The sequence below is a fragment of the Harmonia axyridis genome, chromosome 6 (genome assembly GCF_914767665.1).
Source record: "Harmonia axyridis chromosome 6, icHarAxyr1.1, whole genome shotgun sequence".
Lineage (NCBI taxonomy): Eukaryota > Metazoa > Arthropoda > Insecta > Coleoptera > Coccinellidae > Harmonia > Harmonia axyridis.
In genome coordinates this window covers 30,579,124-30,592,198 of record NC_059506.1, presented here as the reverse complement: position 1 = coordinate 30,592,198, position 13,075 = coordinate 30,579,124, and the positions used below count along the sequence as shown (strand labels likewise).

The window sequence follows — 13,075 nt, the reverse complement described above, 5'->3', positions numbered from 1 at the left end:
CAATTGGACCGTCTGAAGGGAGCCATCGCCCAGAAGCGGATAGCTTCTGCCAATAGGAGAAGAATTGTGTTCCATCAGGACAACTCCAGGCCACAAACATCGATAGTGACTCCCAGAAGCAGATTTCTTTTGAATACACCTTATATATTTTGAGATAATTGAATTCTACAGAAAAAAAGGTATCCCAACGATGCAATCTCCTGATTATAAAATTTCAGTTCGATCGGATGAGTATTTTAACAATTGAGAAAACAAATTTCATATGTATATAACTCAGCAACAATCCAACTCATTTTGCCCATTAACGAACTTAACCGAGATATTTAGGACTCCAACCCTACCCTGAAAAGTTCAAGTCTCTAGCACATTCCGTTGGATTTATCATGTTTACAGCGAATCCAATCAGTTAACATTCTCAACTTGAAATCTGAAACTTGCAGACATTTTGGGTAAAACGAAAACCAGGAGTATGAGCGCAAAAACCAAGAGTTTCAAACTTTATATCAAACTCGTAAACCCTGAATAACAGTACAGAATTTCTCTAATTACAACTCAGAATCCCCGCCGTTCAACAAGAGCATTTCCATAAAAATGTTGTTTACCAAAACATTACGAACCCCCATGCTCAGCTGAATCCATATTAGCATTCAGCTGACACCCTAAGGAAATGAAAGTCTTCTTCCACGAGCTGTATACAGCTGTTGAAGTGTCACTTGTTCCTTTTCTCATAAGCGCAGTCACAAAAAGTTCCCTTCGTTGAATTCCCGATCAGAATTCAGGTGACAACTGAAGTTTGTTGGGTAGGAATGACGTTTTTATGTTTCTAGCTTTCTTTTCTGCCTAAGTTGTGGCCAGTTTTCTCCTGAGGAATCATGAGGAGGTTTTTCCGGTTTTCTGGAAATAAGTTCCTTGAAAGTTATTCTGACGCATAGATGCCAATGTTGGTAAAAATCGTTTGGACAAACTGGGCACGTTCTGCGTCGTTCTTTAAAAGTTGGCAACTCTGAAAGTGAACGCTCTGGGGTGTTGTCCTTGGGAATGAACCATAGAATAATAATAATAAAGGGGGAATACGCAATTTTCACATATCCCCAACATGGTAAGATTACGTTGTGGGATTGTGATATATTTTCAAATCCACAATTTTACTATATCTTCATGAGTGTATATATTTATTTGAGAGATTGCCGATTGAATATGCAAATTTGAATATTTGGAATCCGATCTTTCCTAATTGTCGAATTTATAATAAGCATTTAATACTTTTTCTAACGGGTGCTTTTTTTTTCGAGGTATATAACTTTAAGTTGGCATTACTGTTCAAGATGGCGACCGATTCAACAGCTGTCAAGTGATTTATTCTTAGTTCGGTTTGGCAATTCGTCATGAATAGACTCACGCCAGAACAACGTTTGCAAATAGTGCAATTTTATTTCGAAAATAATGATTCTGTGCGGAATACGTATCGCGCACTACGTCCAGTTTATTTTGTTTAACGAGGAAGCGCACTTCTGGTTGAATGGCTACATCAACAAACAAAACTGCCGCATTTGGAGTGAAGCTAATCCTCAAGTGTATGTCGAAACACCGTTTCATCCAGAAAAACTGATTGTTTGGTGCGCTTTATGGGCTGGTGGAATCATTGGTTCGTACTTCTTCAAAAACGATGATGGCCACAACGTTACAGTCAATGGTGATCGGTATAGAGCCATGATTACTAACTTTTTCATTCCTGAATTGAACAACCATGATGTCCAGAAGCTGTGGTTCCAACAAGACGGCGCAACATGTCACACAGCTCGTGCCACAATCGATTTATTGAAAGACACGATTGGTGACTGCCTAATTTCACGTTTTGGACCTGTGAATTGGCCTCCAAGATCTTGTGATTTAACACCGCTAGACTACTTTCTGTGGGGCTATGTAAAGTCATTAGTCTATGCGGATAAGCCACAAACCCTTGACCATTTGGAAGACAACATTCGCCGTGTTATTGCCGATATACGGCCACAAATGTTGGAAAAAGTCATCGAAAATTGGACGTCCAGATTGGACTACATCCGAGCCAGCCGAGGCGGTCATATGCCAGAAATCATATTTGAAATGTAATGCCACAAGATTATCTTGCGGATAATAATCCATCGTTGTTTTATTGCAATTTAAAGTTCTATAGCCCTAAAAACACACCCTTTATATACATGCTGAAATGCGAGGTTTGGCAACTTTTGCTCTCCTAGTGTCATCGGTTGTTTCACGCGTTTGGCGCGCTTGAAGTTTGTTTTCTGAATTTCTGATACATTTAGGTGTTTGTTTCAATATATTTTGAGTTAATATGAATTGTTAATTCACTATGGGACATAAGAAGTGCGTTCGTTTTGCAGAAACTCGCGAATTGAGTGAAATATCGTATCACTGATATGTTTTCATTTCCGCGCGCTTAATGTCAAATTTGATAGTTCATGTTGGGGACAAAATTTGCTTACTGAAAATGACATATGCTCCCACTATCTATGTTTATACTCTGAGGTGTAGACTGTCCAATGGACTCAAAGTATCGCATAGAGCAAAGTCTTAGATATTCTTTTCGCTAATTTGGTACAACACAACTTTAAACACGCAAAGGCTACCTTCAACTTCACGTCAATTTGTTTCCCAATTTCCGGTGCCGTATATCTTAGAAAGCAACCTACGATCTTGTATGTCTTTCTTGATAAGTTGGAGCCGTCTACAGAACGCAATAAAACTCACTGAAATGTTACCAACATCATCCACGTAACGTGTTCCCATAAAAGTAGCATTTAACAGCTCCAGGAGTTGTTGGAGCGGCACAGTTTTACGATCTGTAGTAGTTGAGGGCTTGTTGTCGGGTTTATTCATGAATCCCTAGGATGGTGGATGTTTCCTCCATTTTAATTGAACCGGAAGCCGAAATTGGAATAATCTCTTGCTCTCCCGATTGTTCGGTAATAATAACAATATCCTTGTTCGAAAAGTTGAGGAATTATTCATGATATGTAGGTTGGCTTAGTTCTGTCGATGCTATGGATTTAATCTAACTACGCGATACACTCTGAATGTTGGTTGATGTTGTATCGGTATTGAGCAATTTGCATGTTCAGTTTGGGATTATATAATTGGGGATTGGGTGATCGATACTTGTGATATGCATAATTATTTCCATTGTAAACAAATATATTTTCGACGAATTCTCAACTTTTTCTATGGAAATATTTAACTAAGGATTTGTAGAATATAATATACAGGTTGGGTCTTCAAGTTTAACATTAAATTTACCCATAGATGCCTCTCATAAAACATAACACTTTTTTCATTTACCTGCAATTTTTGCAGATTCGGCAAGATGAAAAGATATATGCTACATTGAATCCCATATGATTCCAAAAAAATATAAAAGTAAACTGATAATTTCTGAGAAATAATACAACATGATACAGTTTCTTCAAAAATCTCAACTGGTTCATTGCAATTAAATTCGTGGCAATTATTCTCGTCATTTTCTGCTAGGCCCATTTTTATGAGGTGTTTCCTAAGGAAATAATGCCCTGTGAGGAATTCTGTGAGAAGATGTAGTATATTCTTGCTAAGATCCAGATACTTTTTGGATCTGGCATTGTCAAATTTTCAAAGAAACTTTTTGGAATGATCCAAACCAGGAATATTCCACCAGAGCATTTCTCTTCCGGTTTTTTCCTTCTCCTGAAACTGTTTCTTGTGGATACATTTGCCAATGCCACAAGGATGAAAGGAGTTTGTGCCCCTTTTCTGGCAAGTGTGTTGGCCTCTTCATTCCCTCTAATTCCCGAGTGGCCGGGAATCCAGACTTAAAAGACCTTATTACTCTTGCCTATTCATTGAGTTTTCTTGGGCATTCCAATTCCATTTTGGAATCGATGATATGTGAGCTCAGTGCTTTGAAAGCAGCCTGACTATCAGAATGTATCGCTTTATCACATTTCTGATAGTTTCTTGTTAAGTTAAAATCTACTTATCTTTCTATTGCATGTATATCTGCCTGAAAGACACTTAGACAGCTGCCTAAAGATAATGAGCATTTAGTGCCAGTCCTGAATACTTCAGTAACAGTCTCCGTCGTGGTTTTGGAACCATCTTTGTACCATTTGTTGGTATTTTTTTTTGTGAGCTGGGATTGTGGACCTTTTCTAATATTTTTTCAACTTAGTATCGTAATGAAGCTTTTTCGATGCTAACTTTCTTTATCATCTCGTCACTAGGAAGGTTCGCCGATGGTATGTTATATAAGACCTACTTCTCCCATACCTTTCTTGGATAGTCTTAGAGTGGCCTCATAGGCCACTCTTTCTATCACTATAAATGAAGAGGTGTGAGATCTGTAATGATCTCCAATGCCCTAGTTGAACACGTTCTCATAGCTCCAGACTAACCTTCGTATTGTATCAATGGCTTTCTTCTTACTGTACTGACTTGCTCTGACATGCTTGACTATTGCCCCATAGGTTATTATCGACATCACAATATTGACGTACATCCATCGCAGTATTTATGGGTTACATCTCCAAGTCTTACCAGCCAAACGTCTGCACGCCAACAAGGCTTTTGTTGCTTTCTATTACATTCTGCTATTACCTAATAATGAATTTGTTTTTATGTTTTAGTTGCCTGGCAGCAAAAGGAGGAAAATATAACCGACACATGGGATTTAATATTCGAATGTAAAAAATGCGAACCTGGATGTCATACATGTATAGATCAATCTCCGTGTTTAGCAACTTACAATTGGCCGTTTAGGTAAATATACATATATTAACCATATCGCACCAAAAGTGAAAAGATGTCTTAAAAAACTAGTATGTCCATTGGATAGATTCTGTTTAATAGAATTCTGGCGAGCCAAACTCGGTACTTCCCTTTTCCCGTAGGTGGCGCTATCTAATGAAATGGCGCCATGGAAAACAATGCGGAAATCAAGTGAAATACCGTCTATATCTTTAAAATCCGAGAAGGCTAGTCCCTTCAAATGTCGCCAGTTTAATTTTAAACTTTTTCAAGATACTAGTATCTCAAGACATCTAAGTTACGAAGTATAGTCTTGTAATGTTTTGTATTTCCCGTATAATGTCTGTTTTTCCTCGATTTATTAAATAGGTACTTTACATGCGTTCAAAAATTCATCAACATAGCCTTGAATCCAAAGCTTCCGCTTTGGAATGTTCACCAAAACTGAAGAAGAATTCTAACAAATAACTTAATATCCAAGTTGTGCCATTTTGATCCTGTATTTTCGAAAACAAACCTTGTTTGGAATCGCTTGAGGATAAAAAATTGACTCCTGAATTTTTCACAGTTTCACTGAACGGCTCTAGTCCAATTAGTTATGAGTTTTTCTATATTCCACTTTGAAAAAACACCGATATCTCCAATATCACAGAGAGGCTATCATGTTCTTCTAACTTCTACAATCTTTTAATTTGGCTATTTGCTTCTTATCGAATAAATTTCGTATTTGGAGAATTTTTCTAGTAGAAAAAACTGATAAACCAATGTGTACCTAATATTTGCAGTATTTTTTCACAGAATTACTCTGTTAGTCTTCAGTGTCAGTTGTGCTTCTTGTACGATGATCTTGAACATTTTCATGTTCAAGCACAAAAGACTGAAGGTGTTCAAGGTAGCTAGCCCGATATTTTTAAGTATAACTCTTTTTGGATGTGCTACAATGTACCTTGAGGTGAATAGAAAGACATTGAGAACTTCGAAATATTTATAAGAGAAATTTTAGATGGCAGCAATTTTTCCCGTCTTAGATACGTATTCCTGTATAGCAACCAAGTGGTCCAGACATTTGGGCTTCTGCATAACGTACACCGCATTGTTGATGAAGACATGGAGGTGAGTTCAATGATCATTATAGATTAAGTGTAGGTACTCTATGTACTAACTGACAAAGAAACTGCAACACCCAGAAGGAGCTGTTTGAATTTTGAATTTTTTTTTGGTAAAACATAGATAGTATAGCGAGAAGTAAATGATTCAATTGGAGAAAAAAATCGTGAAGGTTTTTTCATGCAAACAATTTTTGTTACTTAAATATGTATTGTAGTCGTTTTTTGCAAGTTTTTAAATTTTACAACAAACCGAGGAGATCCAAATTCGATGTTTAGTTGTTGTTAACGGAGAGAAGAGAAGAGTAGGCACCGAGAGTAGGCACCGGACGTCAAAGGGGCACAAATGAATTTCAAGATCGACGTCTAAGACTTATGACCATTAGAAACCGATTTGCGACAACTCGATCTTTGGGTGATGAGTGGTTAGGAGAACAAGGCCATCCTGTAACTGTCCAAACGGTTTACCGCTTTTAGACTGCAGCATTATCGACCCCATATTGTGTTACCTCTGACGGTTGAGCATCGCCGGCAACGATTACAGTGGTGCAGAGAACGTTAACATTGGAATGTGGAATGGCATTAGGTCGTCTTTTCTGATGACTCTCGATTCTCCTTGGGTGCACATGATGTCCGAAGAAGAGTTAGACGACGTCGGGGAAAAAGACGTGAACCTCAGTTTGATGATAAGCGTCATGTACACCGGACAGTAGGCGTTATGGTATGGGGTGCTATTGCACATGCAAATTGGTCACCTTTAGACTTTATTCGAGGTAACGTGACAGCGCTTCGTTATCTTCAAGAAATAGTGAAGCCGTATGTTCTCCCTTACCTTAACTGGCTCGAGAATCCAATATTTCAGCAAGATAATTCTTGACCTCATGTTGACAGGGTTAGTTTAAACTTTTTCGAAGCGACCCATGTGAATCTTTTGCCATGGCCGGCCATATCTCCCGATCTTTGGCCCATAGAGAATGTTTGGAGCATCATGGGTAGAAGGCTTGGAAATTTACCCCAGCCCCCACGGACTTTGGCGGCTCTGAGACATGAAGTACAGGTAGCTTGGAATAGTATCTCTCAGAAGAGATAGACCAATGCCGAGACATGTTGGGCAGTGTATAGATAATCCCGAAGGACAAACACATTATTTACCAATTTATTCAAATATATTATAAACCCTTCGTTTTTTCTCCAAATTTCAATCATTTACTGCTTGCTATGCTAGGTATCTATGTTTTACAAAAAAAAATTAAAATACAGCTCCTTCTGGTTGTTGCAGTTTCTTTGTCAGTTAGTATATTTTCATTTAGAACATTGGGTTAATATAAATAGACATAAAGTGTTAGTTGCAATTGGACAAAATAAGTGTTAATTTGCACTTATATCTACGTTAATATTCATTAATTTCCGTCTTAAATCCATGCATTATACAATCTATTATCACTTAATCTCTGTTGTTTTCAGGGTTTCCCTAACGTACAGAGTCAAATCCGCTCATAAAGTTAAACTAACAGATAAGCAATTACTCCAATGGATGGTTCCAATTTTGTTGGTAATGCTGATTTACCTCGGCACCTGGACTGTCTCTGATACCCCCACAGCTGAGGATATACTGGATAACGAAGGCCTGCGGTTTAAACAATGTGTCTACAATTGGTGGGACCACAGTTTAGCCATTGGTGAGATTATTGAACAAAGAGAACACTTATGAAGTTATTTCATTTGGAATGATCCAATGATTCCTATGTTGTTACCATTCTATATAGGTATTTCTTTAATTCTGTGGTTATTCCGTTCATTCTTCCACATCTTGTAGAACGAAATCGTGCGAGAATATATCAGAAACGCACAGTTTTCATGGTTATATTTTATTATTATATGTTGGTACTCCGAACTTTCCGCCACGGCTTCATCTGTCAATTCATCAATTTGCCTTAAAGAAATCAGTTCTGACAAACAACATTTTTCAATACAAAAATCACTAAATGATATTTATGGAAATATTCTTCAGATCAAAGCTCTATTCTACATGATTACTCAAACTAGTAATAATATTGATAAAATCAGAAAATGTAATGAAAAATTTGTTGGTTAATCTCACCTAGTCCTTTTCGTATTCCACCAAAAATTTTTTCTTCAGTGTTATGATATTTAGGATGCGAAATCATTTTCTTCAGAACTCGTATCATTACTGACTTTAAAAGTAAATGGAGGAATAGATTTGATCGCAAAATATCCATCTTTTTTTACCTAAGCCATAGAATTTTGCCAAACATCATAGTCGAAATCATTAAAAATATCAGTCACACAACGAACTAGAACTAAGTAAAAATGCATTTCAATAATACCCCTATGGATCACACTGGTCTATGCGAATCATTAGAAAGTAATTAAGAAGTGATAGGTGCAGCCAATGGTTGTAACTAAAAACTCCCCCGAAGTGGAACGGAGAATACTCAACCAATAAGAAAAACACAATCGGAACATTCTTGTTTTTAAGACGATTTGCTAAATACCGGGCGATTGATTTGAAATTATTGTTAGCAATAATTTCATAAATTCCAAAGGAATTTCTGAAAACTTGGGTTTTCGTCGACACTACGGGCTACAGCAGCAATATTCTCCGTTTTTTTGGGGGGACGCTCATCATTTTTATTCTTCACATCTCTAACTTGTCCCATTACCAGCTCAAATTTTAACACCAAAAATTGTCACCATTTTTCTAGAGAATTTTAACATTTTCAATATGTTATTGAAGCGTGTGTATCGTTCCATTTTGATTAATAGTGTAGTTTTCCCTTGTCAGATGTCAAAAAAATTCCAGGTTTCTAGATAGCGCGCTATTCAAAATTGAACCTCTATTATTATTCATTCTCCGAATGAAACTGATTTTTTCTGCATCATATTTTCCAGGAGAAGTCCTGTTTCTTGCTTGGGGTATCAGAGTCTGTTACAACGTTAGAAATGCTGAATCTCTGTACAATGAAGCCAGATTGATCAGTTACGCTATCTACAACATTGCCATAGTGAACATCATGATGATAGCCTTCCAGTAAGTTAAAAAGTGGTACCAACAAACTTCTACTCACCAAAAAACTTTCAGTCTCTTCATCTTCCCACGAGCAGGGCCAAATATAAAGTACTTTTTAGGTTTTATAAGGACCCAGCTTTCCACTTCGACAACAATCACTTTGGTTTTCGGCCCAAAGGTAAGGTTCGAGAAAAAAATTGTGATATTTTCTACTGAAGAAACTAATTTTCAAGGTTTTCCGTGTGCTAAGAGGTCAGGGAGATCAATGGGATAATAAGGCTAGGAGTAGAGGAGTGTCGGCATCTTTCTCATTGAATGGCATTGGTCTAGTACCAGAAGAAGCACCAGACCTGTACCAAGAGAATGAGGAGCTCAAGGTGAAAATTTTTTAACAAATTTCACACCAGTACCTATAGTCTCAGCTGTTTTCAACTGCCGAGTCGTGTACATAAGAGATTGGCAACGGCACATTAGTCTGAATCTCTTGACTACGACTCGGGAGTAGATGCAGCAGACATATGTTTGAATGTAGATATTCTTTATGATATATTGACTTTATCTCACTTCCTCATTTAAGGAGGAAATCCAGAAACTAGCAGCTCAAATAGAGTTTATGAAAATAGTTCATATGCAAGTAAACAACCGTCACTTGAAACCTAAGGCTGGTGGTTACTTCAGTAGTGTCAATGCACCAACGGTAATCCACAATCCTTCAGCTAAAACCGGAGGTTGCCTTTTAGCTAAAGCCGAAGACTTGTAATCACCGATAGTCAATTAATCTGTTGAGTAAGACGAAGGAAAATAAAAGTCACATAGATGTCACCTGAGGCCCAAGACTGTGGTTATCAACAATCTATTTCCAAAGACTAGAGGATGCCCTTTAGCTGAAGCCGAAGAATCGATTGTCAATTATCTGCTGAATTAGAAGGAGAATGAAGTCTCTGAAATGTTACAATAAACAGAATACCACTGATTTTCGGTGAAACATTAAGGCTTCATAAATAAATGTGTGATAAAATGTAATATATGTGGTTAGATACTAGATTTTTGACTGTATGCAAAAATTACTTTGTGATGATGTAATTTGTTACTTGTATCATTCATAAACAACATTCACTATTTACAATTCATTTCCGAATATTTTTATGCTTCTTTAGATGAAATCAGAAAATTTAGAGAAACTTTGTTGGCTTGCAAGTTTTGAGTTCATCAACAAGCATAATGTCAGTCCAGTTCGAATGTGATAGTTTTCCTAGATTATAGACAGTGGGCGACAATATTCGAAATTCATTAGAAGAAAAAATTAAATTGAAAAATTTATCAACAGTGAAATAATCAGTTAATTTTTGTAATTCATTGGTGCCAAATCTAAAGACTGCTTCAAGTATTAAAAACAACTTATGTTCTCATGATTTCAATCGACAATAAAAGAATTTAGATACATATCACAGTTTTCTAAAATGGAATTATTTTGCTCAAGATCATGTTGAAGGTGGATAACGGAGTAGTGATATTGAAAATCTGGGATTTTTTGATCAAATATTCGAAAAATTTAGATGTATCCTTCTCGTTTCAACATTTTTCATGTATCAAGAAATATATATGGTGGTATTATACTAGTTATAGAATAAATGTCTTAATGTGTAAGTTATGAATACTTTGGATGAAAAATTATCTTGAGCCCTAGAACAAATTTTTTGTCCTTTGTATTATATTGCTAGACTAAGCCTGAATTTTTCTCAACCATTCTCAACTTTCTGATATTAAATCATTGAAGACTCAAGTAGGTTGTGATTACATAGGGCATGATGGCATTGAATAGTGAAAATAAGAAATAAGCTTACTTTTACTAAAAAGTAGCTGCTGATCGTGTTGGTGTTGTGACTAAATATTTGAGTAGAAGTAGGAATTGAAATAGAATAGAATTCTAAAAGCGAATAATATAGCGCATATATACCTTACTCATACATAAGTCGTTATAATATTGAAATATATAAAATATTCAAAACATTTTTCCTATATTTGATTCAAAAAATCCCAAATATCATTATCACAAAGCTGTTATCAAATTCATAAAATACTTACCTACTCATTGCATGTTGTTTAGCCAATTGGTGGGTAAGTACATCCTATATTAATATTTGTTAATTTATTTAAAATGTATATGGTCGATTGCACAGTTGATAAGTACATAACATGATTTGTTGTCAAAATGTTTATATGTTGAAACTAAATGTTCAATTTATTGAAATTATATTGCCCTATATTTGTAAAAAATGTTGAATAAATGTAAAGAAAATATCATTTTATCTCTGATAATTTCGAAAACCTGATATAAAAAGCGCATGATTCTCCATATTTCAACAAGTAGATGCTTTGAGCAATTAATTTAATTCCATAGCTCAAACTATTGATTTCATCAGAAATTAGAAACAAATTTATACTTCAGTTGACAATTTATTTCTAAAAAAGGTATAAAATTCCAAAAAACATTCTATATATAAATAAGTCTATATAGTTAACAATAAGTTCATTCAAAATGGACGGAAAAAATATAACAAAGTCTCCAATTAGATCTAGCAATTCGATACTTTCACAAATGTAAGTTTGGAGGTTATGTAGAAGTTCTATCGGTATATATAAAATATCAAAAACATAATGTCCCTAAGATACCCGGTAAGTTACATATCTGTCATTCTAGAATTTATTGAGAATTAAATGGAGTTAATTAAGGACTTTTATACTTGGTTTCTCCTAAATTAGTTCAATCTATAAATTTAAATGTTTTGATATACTAGAAAGTATTTAATGTAACAAAGTTATCAATTATCATGTTTACCAAACTCTAACGTTCTGAATTACTATCTTTGCAATATATACAATGGTAATATGTATAAACATGACAATGGATCCTCATCTTGTATTTGATAGAAAAAGATAAAATAGAAGATTTACATTTCTAAAATTCGGATTTCTCAATAAAATAATCTATGAAAGTATGGTTTTGTACAGTACTGAAATGGAAAGATTGATCTAACGACTTAACCATCGTAGCAGTAAAATAGCACTTACAATACTAATGGAAGAACCTATAGCTTTATTTGACGAATTACATCTATCTTCGGAACAATAACATTCTTCCCAATAGATGCCATCTTCATCAACTCCCCAATTACACACTCCAGTGACCCCAGTTTCTGCTACCGAAGCACATCTTCTCATAACCTGTCTCCACCTTCCATCCCCTTGAAAAATTTTTAATTACATTATTGAACAAGGCAAATAGCAATTGAGAACTGTATACTATGTTTTTATTGAATCACTTACATATATAACCTTTAGGACTCTGATGTGTAATTTTCATACAGAACGATCCAGGCATATGACTCTCGAAACTATTACATTCTATCGCTATATGTTCCCTCTCATCGAATTTTCTGTAAGCTCCGCAATTATCCTGCCCTTTAGGATCTTCACTTGAACTGCATTGGTAACATTTAACTGCCTCACCTAAAAAATATATCGTATATAAGTAATAGGTCACAGAATTTAGCTACCCATACTTACTTATATTAGAAAGCAATGATAAAAACAAAAGAAATAAAAATAAGTATACAGAATTCGTCCACATATTTAAATAATTAACTAGTTAGTCACTCAACTAAACGAATATTTCTGTTTGTTGTCATAGAAATTAGGAGTCATTAGTTGTTATTGGAATTTAAATAGCACCTGCGCAATACCTTGGGCGTACTTTAATTTGACAACCATTGATAACAACTGTATCAAAATTAAATTCCTAGCAGAAAGTCAACTACAGTGGCGTAGTTAATTAATATTGTATCTCAATTTCAAAATTTCTTCCGGTTATTAAAATATAAATATTTTGTTGGAATAAGGTAGATACTTGCTTGATTTGAAATTGAAATAAATTCATTTTAATGATCTTGATTTTAATGTTAAGAACACTATGAAGTTTTTTTCAAATACATCTGATTATCCAATTATTATGGGTTATATATGATCCAGGGATTATTTTTTCAGAGATATCGAGGTTAAATTTTTTTGGAGAACAAGAAAAATGGTATTAACTTATGTACAAAAATGAGGGTATTGACATTGACATTAATTCCGAAGCTTTTGAGTTTGACCACTCGTTCAT

At 35.2% G+C, this 13,075-nt stretch overlaps 2 protein-coding genes across 4 annotated transcripts in view; one reads left to right on the top strand and one right to left on the bottom strand.

Moving 5' to 3' along the window:
* LOC123681726 (probable G-protein coupled receptor CG31760) overlaps nt 1-11,217 on the top strand; it is a 90,184-nt gene extending 78,967 nt beyond the window's left edge. For all 3 annotated transcript variants that reach the window (XM_045619981.1, XM_045619980.1, XM_045619979.1), the window contains 8 exons: nt 4,656-4,788; nt 5,575-5,728; nt 5,780-5,889; nt 7,347-7,561; nt 8,796-8,934; nt 8,986-9,091; nt 9,147-9,290; nt 9,491-11,217. In XM_045619981.1, coding sequence (XP_045475937.1) covers nt 4,656-4,788; nt 5,575-5,728; nt 5,780-5,889; nt 7,347-7,561; nt 8,796-8,934; nt 8,986-9,091; nt 9,147-9,290; nt 9,491-9,673 — 1,184 coding nt within the window. In that variant the 3' untranslated portion in view covers nt 9,674-11,217. The remainder of the gene's footprint in view (nt 1-4,655; nt 4,789-5,574; nt 5,729-5,779; nt 5,890-7,346; nt 7,562-8,795; nt 8,935-8,985; nt 9,092-9,146; nt 9,291-9,490) is intronic.
* Nucleotides 11,218-11,357: 140 nt separating this feature from the next.
* LOC123681725 lies at nt 11,358-12,640 on the bottom strand. Its single transcript, XM_045619978.1, has 3 exons — nt 12,481-12,640; nt 12,241-12,423; nt 11,358-12,158 (listed from the first exon to the last, which is right to left on the bottom strand). Exons 1-3 carry the CDS (start codon nt 12,542-12,544, stop codon nt 11,947-11,949), a joined length of 459 nt encoding a protein of 152 aa, XP_045475934.1. The 5' UTR covers nt 12,545-12,640; the 3' UTR covers nt 11,358-11,946.
* Nucleotides 12,641-13,075: the final 435 nt, after the last annotated feature.